Genomic DNA, 10,000 nt, shown 5'->3' on the forward strand with positions numbered 1-10,000 from the left:
TTCTCACTTTCTCACTTTTTTTCTCACTTCCTTCTCTCTCTTTTACTCACTCATTTCCTCCCTCTTTTACTCCCTCACTTTCTCACTTCTTTCTCTCTCTCTTACTCACCCAATTTCTCCCTCTTTTACTCACTCACTCTCTCAATTCTTTCTTACTTACTTTCTCTCTCTTTTACTCACTCATTTCCTCCCTCTTTTACTCCCTCACTTTCTCACTTCTTTCTCTCTCTTTTACTCACTTACTTTCTCCTTTTACCCACTCTCACTTCTTTCTTACTCACTTTTTCTCTCTTTTACTCCCTCACTTTTTCACTTCCCTCTCTCTTTTACTCACTTACTTTCTCCTTTTACCCACTGTCTCACTTCTTTCTTACTCACTTTCTCATTCCTTTCCTCACTTGCTATCTCACTCTTTTTACTCTCTCACTTCTTTCTTACTCACTTTCTCACTCTAACTCACATCCTCACTACTTTCTTGCTTTTACTCACTCACTTTCTCTCTTACTTGCTCACTGTCTCGCTTCTTTCTTATTCTTATTAACTCACTTTCTCACTTTTATCACTCTTTTCCTCACTTGCTTTCTCACTTTTCTCACTCTACTCACTCACTTTCTCACTTCTCTCTCACTCTTACTCACTCACTTTCTCACTTCTCTCTCACTCACTTTCTCACTTCTCTCTCACTCTTACTCACTCACTTTCTCACTTCTCTCTCACTCACTTTCTCACTTCTCTCTCACTCTTACTCACTTTCTCACTTCTCTCTCACTCTTACTCACTCACTTTCTCACTTCTCTCTCACTCTTACTCACTCACTTTCTCACTTCTCTCTCACTCTTACTCACTCACTTTCTCACTTCTCTCTCACTCTTACTCACTCACTTTCTCACTTCTCTCTCACTCTTACTCACTCACTTTCTCACTTCTCTCTCACTCTTACTCACTCACTTTCTCACTTCTCTCTCACTCTTACTCACTCACTTTCTCACTTCTCTCTCACTCTTACTCACTCACTTTCTCACTTCTCTCTCACTCTTACTCACTCACTTTCTCACTCTTACTCACTCACTTTCTCACTTCTCTCTCACTCTTACTCACTCACTTTCTCACTTCTCTCTCACTCTTACTCACTCACTTTCTCACTTCTCTCTCACTCTTACTCACTCACTTTCTCACTTCTCTCTCACTCTACTCACTCACTTTCTCACTTCTCTCTCACTCTTACTCACTCACTTTCTCACTTCTCTCTCACTCTACTCACTCACTTTCTCACTTCTCTCTCACTCTTACTCACTCACTTTCTCACTCTCTTACTAGCTCACTTTCTCACCCTTCCACTATCTTTATTTTCACTCACTTTGGTCAATACTCCTCTTGTAGGATTATGTCGACCTGATATGAGAGAGAGAGAGAGAGAGAGAGAGAGAGAGAGAGAGAGAGAGAGAGAGAGAGAGAGAGACAGACAGACAGACAGACAGACAGACAGAGAGAAACCTGAATGAAAAAATGAGTGAATGAAAGCGTAGGAATGAGAGAGAGAGAGAGAGAGAGAGAGAGAGAGAGAGAGACGTAAACACCATCCCCTCACCGGATTAACACAAAGCCTTAGAATTCACTTTGATAATTCAACCTCACAATCACTGAACTGTTGTTGTTGTTATTGAGTGTTATTGACGAGGAGGAGGAGGAGGAGGAAAGAGAAGGTGACTATCAAATAATAATAATAATATAATAATAATAATGAATAATAATAGCCATCATCATCATCATCATCATCACCATCATCATCATCATCATCATCATCATCATCATCTCATCATCATCATCATCATCATCATCATCATCATCATCATCATAATAATAATAATAATAATAATAATAATAGCCATCATCATCATCATCATCATCACCACCACCACAACAACAACAACAACACTAAATTAATTCTGAAAAAATACGAAACACTTTGGGTACGAAACGATCAATAAAGAAATCCCAGTTCTCAATACAATGGCCTATTTTATTTATCTGTCTGTCTATCTATCTGTCTATCTCTCTATGTCTGTCTGGCTCTCTGTATGTCTGTCTGTGTCTGTTTAACTACGTGTCTGTCTATCTATATATTTATGTATTTATCTGCCTATCTGCCTGTCTATCTATCTGTCTATCTATCTATCTACCCTCCCACCTACCTGTTTTCTACCCCTTGTATCTATCTGCATCTACTCATCCATCTATCTATCAATCAATTTATCTGCCTGCCTATCTATCTATCAGTCAACCAATTTTCCTCTCTCTCTCTCTCTCTCTCTCCCGTGTTGTGGTAGTAATTGTGTGTTACGAAGCCTCCTGCAATCTCACTCTCTCCTACACATTCATTATTACCTGCCAGAATTGGGAGGGAGGGAGGGAGAGGGAGAGGAACTGAGTGGCAGAACATAAGTCGAGGGACAAGGGAAGGGGAGGAGGGAAAAGGATATATAACCTATTGCAGCCCAGTGTCCCGAATACTGGACAGAACTGGGATTTTTCAAGTCTTTATAAAGTAGGGAACCCCAGGGTAGGGACCTGTGAGCTTCGCGACTATGAGCCGATAGGCGGAGGGCGGTACACTTAGTACCCTCCCAGTGCCATGTCTCGCCCAGCACCCCTGGGATCCAATGGGATATATATATATATATATATATATATATATATGTGTGTGTGTGTGTGTGTGTGTATGGAGAGAGAGAGAGAGAGAGAGAGAATTAGTACAGTGATTTAGAATGAATAAGGATCGAAAAAGGCAGATGGAAGAGGGAAGGGAGGGAGAGAGGGAAAGAGAGGGGGAGAGATGAGGAAGAATATGAGGAAGACAGAGGAAGAGAATAGTGAAAATGAGCGAATATGTAAGGGGAAAAAGAGAGTGAGAGAGGAAGACAGAATAAGAGGGAGAGGAAGAGGGGAGGAGGGAGGGAGAGGAAGAGGGAGAGGAGAAGAGGGAGAAAGGAAGACAAAAAAGGGAGGTGACTACAGGAGTGAACGTGGAATGACAGCCCTGTGTTATCTTTCTCTCTTATCTGTTATCGTGGCAGAGAGAGTAACATGGGGGTGTGGATGAGATGGTGCAGACAAAGAGCGGTACTGGGACGCCTTCACGTGGTGGCACTAGCTAGGGTCCTCCTCTACTACTACTACTACTTCTACTAGTTTCTTCATCTACCCATATAAAACTACAATAACCAAAAGCACATATCCAGTCCAATCAATATCTAGAGGCCATATTTTCAAAGACTTAGAAGGTCCCTTCCTTCCCCAGTCACTTCAATATACGGCACGTCCACATTGTCTCGTATGATGATGATGATGATGATGATGATGATGATGATGATGATGATGACGATGATGATGTCCTGCCCCACCTTGACCCTGCCTGCCCCCTACATACCACTGCCCAAAGTCTTCAGTAACATTTAGGCTTCATGAGAAATTTTAAAAGCAGTTATGACAGGAATTTAAATGTTGTACGTTGTCTATGTTCTTTTTTTTAGGTTTTAAGGGATTTTGTTTTGTCTTTAGATGTTTATGTTATAGTTTTAAGTGTTGTGTGTCCACCTACATTTTTTTTAACCCTTAAATTCTGGTTTAGGTCATATATAAGAATTTTCCCGCCAAAAAAATCAAATTACTGACTTACTGAACGATGCACATACTTCCAACACATTCAAATAATTTCTAAACAAGTATGAAATCAACATCTGATAGACATTAAAAAGTTTACAAGAATGCTGCATTCAAAGCTGCGTAATCAATTTTTTTTTTGGCGGGAAAATCAGATGTATGGTGATGTAAGCCGAAGTTTACGGGTTGAGGGATGTTCATTATACTATACATATTTTTCTAGCCTAGGATTTTTGAGTGTTGTGCTGTACTGTGTTGTGTCTAATGCATTTATTTTCCCATTATTGCAGATTAATGGTCGTATTCTTAAGGCTGAGATTGCGATGAGGGAGGCAATACTCTAATTTTTGACCGTCATTTGTGCAAAAGTATGATGAGGGTAAAGTGTAAAGCGTGTCTGGCTTCCATACATCACTGCTAAATGCTCCCTGTAATGTGGAACGCAGCTAATATATATAATGCTTGTAACTTTTCCAAAAATGACCTTCAACAAATTATGGGCAAGCATACTGCTGCTAGTCACTTTAAAACCCATGACGAGACATTTGAAGCGAGTGATGGAATTTCGTCATTTGATATGCGTAAACAAACACTGACACAAACACAACCAATGCAGCACTTCTACTCTCACACGCATCACTCTCACTACAGAGACCTCTTCTGCATTCACACTTTACCAGGATGTGGAAGGGTTAACTGTGGCCATCACTCTTCGGGGAGAAAGTTTGGTCCTGGAATGGATCTCATATAAACTGTTACACTGACACTTACACTATACACCTTTGCGCTCTCAGGTTTAAGAATACGGCCATCGTTAGTGTATTAATGTGATGTTACTGAGCTAGTGGTGTGACCCTGTGTTGGTGGTGTTACTGCCCCCTCACCCACCTCGACAAAATTATAGTGTATAGTGAATATAATGGGGGGGAAGGGAGAGCAAGGTACAGCTTAACTCTTTCTGCACAGTGGAACTTTTTTATATTAGCCAGTTCCCAATAACTTCTGGTGATTTTAACTTACAAAAAATCATTGACACTGAAGAGGCTAATAACTTTGTCTTACCCTTCAGATCTAAATACTCTCTCTTCAGTTGAATCATCTTGCAATCATAGGAAAAAAAACATTGAAATATTTATACGTAAACATGGAATAAAAAAACTTAACAATTGCATAGAAGGGTTAAGCTGTATCCTGTGTTCCCAGCCACCCTGATGCTCCACTTGTCACTCTAGACGTTAATTCACAAACAGACTTACGATCAATTTAATGTCGTAAGATTTGTTTCTGTACCAAGGACAAGGAGAGGAGAGCATGATCTTTCCAAATTTCTTGTTCTTTCTACAAAAACAAATCTTCCAATGGACAATTTTCCTCTCATAACTAAGATCTAAATTAGCAGGAAGGACAAAAGAAGGAGCGTATAGAATTTTTTTGTTATTATATCTTGGCCTACTGCAAAAAACAAACCTTAATCATGAGAGGCAAATGATCGCCAGTTTTTTTGTGGATGTGCCTGGAGTCTGAGTGACCATCGTGGACCGTGTTGTCTCCCCCAGGCGCAGACCTCCACCGACCACCGCTTTCAGAGCCCGGCAAGCCACAGCAAGGGTCCCCTGCCGCCCAACCACCAACCTCGCAGGCCCTCACATCCCAGTCCATGCCCACACAGCAAATGCCTAGCCAGCAAATGGGTTCCCAGCAACAAATGGGGACTCAGCAAATGGGTAATCAGGGAATGAGTGGCCAGGCAATGGGCCAACAAAATCTGATCTCACAGCCTCAGGGGCCACAGTCCATGGGAGCACAAAACGCTGCGGGTGTGGGCATGGGACTGGGTGGGATGCAGGACAAGCGGGCGGGCGTGCAGGAGGGCCGGGCTGGGCTGGACAAGAAGCCCGGTATATTCAGACAGGGGTCGCTGGGGCGGGATGCTGCCGGGATGTCCGGGGGCCCGGGTATGGGCATGGGGGCCCAAGGGTCACATGGGGGCCCGCCCAGTGCCTGGCCCGGGGCCCTGAGACCAATGGCCCCCACAGCGCAGGGCGGGCGGGGGCCGGCAAGTAAGTCGCGAGGCAGGCCACAGCAGTAGTGTGAGCCTCTGGCCTGGCACCACCACAGTATTGTATATAGTGCACGGCAGTAGGCCACACCAGGCAGACACCAGCCGACTGTGGCGTAGTTGTGGGCACGGATTCCAACTGGCACAGGGGGCGTCGTGGCACCCCTTCCTTAGTGATTCATTTTGATTATTACACCTTGGCTTTCTCTTGTATGTTATTTATGCCACTCCAGTATCGACCAAGCTGGCATCAGTGGCACACAAGAGGATACTGAGGTGCAACATACAGAATGAACCACTAAGGAGGAGCTGTTACGAAATCTCTTCAAGCCAGCTGGAAATACGGGTCTATGACCGATAAGTACAGTACAGTAGCAGCTGTAGAGTTGTACGCCACTTCATGCACCCTCCTCAATACGTACTAAACACGTACTTAATCTCCATCTCCTAAACAGCTTCCGTTGGTGACTTGACGTAGACTTCTAGACCAGCTAACGGGCCTAAATCAACAAACTAGATACAGCTAACGTACTGCTAGAGCTATACACTAACTAGAGAGCTAATTTATTGCTAATGTAAACCGCTTGTGCTTAATTTAGTAAACCACGAGACAGCCCCAGCACATCATTGGCAGACTGTGGATGTGTACCCGGGTTTACAGGTCTCAAAAATTGCACACACACACACACACACACACACACACACACACACACACACACACACACACACACACACACTGGGTTACTTCTTGTGTCTCACTTCACACTGCCTCTACGTCCACATTCTAACACACACGACACACACACACACACACACACACACACACACACACACACACACACATTATAGTATTAGGAAAAAAAATGCACATAATCACATAAAAAATCGAAATCTTGGAGCTATAATGAAAAAAAAAAAAAACACTAGCTTTTCTCACTCACTCAAAATTTCCGTCAAAAAAAAAAAAAAAAACGATCTGCGCGAATATGTATGAGAAAGAGAGAGAGAGAGAGAGAGAGAGAGAGAGAGAGAGAGAGAGAGAGAGAGAATTTTATGAGTGAGAGTACATTAAAGTAATTGTGTGTGTGTGTGTGTGTGTGTGTGTGTGTGTGTGTGTGTGTGTGTGTGTGTGTGTGTGTTTATTTTGAGAGAGAGAGAGAGAGAGAGAGAGAGAGAGAGAGAATTTTATGAGAGAGTACATTAAAGTAATTGTGTGTGTGTGTGTGTGTGTGTGATGAGAGAGAGAGAGAGAGAGAGAGAGAGAATTTTATGAGTGAGAGTACATTAAAGTAATTGTGTGTGTGTGTGTGTGTGTGTGTGTGTGTGTGTGTGTGTGTGTGTGTGTGTGTGTGTGTGTGTGTGTGTGTGTGTGTGTGTGTGTGTGTGTGTGTGTCCATAACGTGTGAATGACTGCAAACGCACATGCATGACCGTTCTATTTCTGTGCAAGCGTGTGCGTATTCGTCTGTCTGTATGTATGTGTGCGCTATGTGTACCTGTGAGTGTATGTACGTAACTCTGTGCGTTAATCAAGGAACTAGAAAGAGAAAATCCAGTCACGCACGCAAGGTTCGTGCGTGTGTGTGTGTGTGTGTGTGTGTGTGTGTGTGTGTGTGTGTGTGTGTGTGTGTGTGTGTGTGCTAATGTACGTTTTTCGCGTGCATGTTCATTTCTCAACGCCTTTAGGTATGTATGTATGTGCGTTTGTGTGCACCAAATTCTTCACCAGCACTCTGTACATATCACTCACTATCTCACATTTGCTCTCAATTATCTCACTCTCTCACATTTGCTCACAATTTTCTTATTAGTTCGCAATATTCTCACTTTAGCAGCTTTTTCACTATCTCACATTTTCACTATCTCACATTTTCTCACATTGTCACTATCTCACATTTTCTCACTTTTTCACTATCTCATTTTCTCACTTTTTCACTATCTCACATTTTCTCACTTTTTCACTATCTCACTTTTTCACTATCTCACATTTTCTTACTTTTTCACTATCTCACATTTTCTTACTTTTTCACTATCTCACATTTTCTCACTTTTTCACTATCTCACATTTTCTTACTTTTTCACTATCTCACATTTTCTTACTTTTTCACTATCTCACATTTTCTCACTTTTTCACTATCTCACATTTTCTTACTTTTTCACTATCTCACATTTTCTTACTTTTTCACTATCTCACATTTTCTCACTTTTTCACTATCTCACATTTTCTTACTTTTTCACTATCTCACATTTTCTTACTTTTTCACTATCTCACATTTTCTCACATTTTCACTATCTCACATTTTCTCACATTTTCATTATCTCTCATTTTCTCACTTTTTCACTATCTCACATTTTCTCACATTTTCACTATCTCACATTTTCTCACTTTTTCACTATCTCACTTTTTCACTATCTCACATTTTCTCACTTTTTCACTATCTCACATTTTCATTATCTCACATTTTCTCACTTTTTCACTATCTCACATTTTCTCACTTTTTCACTATCTCACATTTTCTCACATTGTCACTATCTCACATTTTCTTACTTTTTCACTATCTCACATTTTCATTATCTCACATTTTCTCACTTTTTCACTATCTCACATTTTCTCACTTTTTCACTATCTCACTTTTTCACTATCTCACATTTTCTCACATTTGCTCAAAAATTTCTCACAATATTTCCTTATTTATATTTTCTTTTCAATAAATATATCTATCTATCTGTCCATCTATCTATTTCTATCTATCTATCTACCTATGTGCCAAGCAATCACTATATCAATTAACAATCTATTAATCAATTTATCTATCAGTCTGTCTAAACATATATCTATCTGTCTATCTATTACCAGGTGTCATCCCGGAATTACTACTACTACTACTACTACTGCCACTACCATCACACACACACACACACACACACACACACACACACACACACACACACACACACCATCACTCGTTAATATCGAGGGGCAATAGAGGCGAATTTGGGTAATATTTGGGTAGGAATGTCGCCCTTGTGGATATTAATGAGAAGTGAGCTATATTTACTGAGAATTTTATTATTATTAGATACTGAAAGATTTGCACTAGTGAGAGAGAGAGAGAGAGAGAGAGAGAGAGAGAGAGAGAAATATGGATGTGTTTCTCTCTACATACATACATACAGAAATACATACATACAGACACTCATGTAAACCCAGTCTCTCTCTATTTCTCTCTCTCACTCAACACCCACACAAACACAAACACATGCTCTCTATACAAACGCTCTCTACGCCCCTTCTCTCTCTCTCTCTCTCTCTCTCTCTCTTTCTCTAATATACCGTTACGCGTATACGACACGGAAATAAGAACAGTGATTGAGTGTTATGGAGGTACACACACACACACACACACACACACACACACACACACACACACACACACACACACACAGAAGTCTTGGAATGCTATCGATTTACCACACACAACAGTAGCCACACCACATCACATCACACCACACCACACCACACACCACACCACACTACACCACACCACAACACACCACACCACACTCCCAGAGAGAGAGAGAGAGAGAGAGAGAGAGAGAGAGAGAGAGATGCCTATAAGGGAAATAGCCTTCAGTGTTGACAGATAACCTCTCTCTCTCTCTCTCTCTCTCTCTCTCTCTCTCTCTCTCTCTCTCAGGAAAGTAATGTATGTATGTATGTATGTATGTTGGGAGAATTGAAGATAAACAAGGAAGTAAAGGCGAAAGTAAGATCCCTAGCACCTCCTCCTTAGCGATTTATTTTTCGATATGGCTAGTTAATATCCTTTTGTACGTTAAATGCAGGGTATGGCGATATCAGAATACAGTAAAGTATAATTAGCAAGATAAATCGCTTAGGAAAAGGTGTTAGGGAGCTTCCTTACCCGACGAAAATATATTAAGAAGGTATTTTTTTTTTTTATGACAGTTGAGGATAGCAAGGTGTAAAACGTACAATAAATCGCTTAGGAAAAGGTGTTACGGAGCTTCCTTACCAGACGGGAATACATAAAGTGATTTATTTTTATTTTATTTTTTTTTAACGCTAAGTTGGCTTAAATTTTCGCCCTATTTACTAAAGCTCTACACCCTTTCCACAGCACTTCTTCGTGACTAGCACCGTTATTGTACCTTAAAACCTGTGTGGATATTTTTTACGTAAATTTAGCGTAACTTCGATTATATTTTTTGCGTAAATTTAGTGTAACTATGATGATATTTTTGCGTAACTCCGATGAT

At 41.0% G+C, this 10,000-nt stretch overlaps 1 protein-coding gene across 1 annotated transcript in view; it reads left to right on the forward strand.

Annotated features, from left to right (window-relative positions):
- The window catches only part of LOC145416107 (uncharacterized), a 207,466-nt gene that overhangs the window by 4,891 nt on the left and 192,575 nt on the right, over nucleotides 1–10,000 (forward strand). Inside the window, 1 exon segment of the mRNA XM_080285199.1 lies at nucleotides 5,217–5,720. Within this exon segment, the coding sequence (XP_080141325.1) occupies nucleotides 5,217–5,720 (504 nt within the window).

This window comes from Coenobita brevimanus, chromosome 104, assembly GCF_032717465.1.
Source record: "Coenobita brevimanus isolate Jiangsu-jjx chromosome 104, ASM3271746v2, whole genome shotgun sequence".
In the NCBI taxonomy this organism is placed as follows: domain Eukaryota; kingdom Metazoa; phylum Arthropoda; class Malacostraca; order Decapoda; family Coenobitidae; genus Coenobita; species Coenobita brevimanus.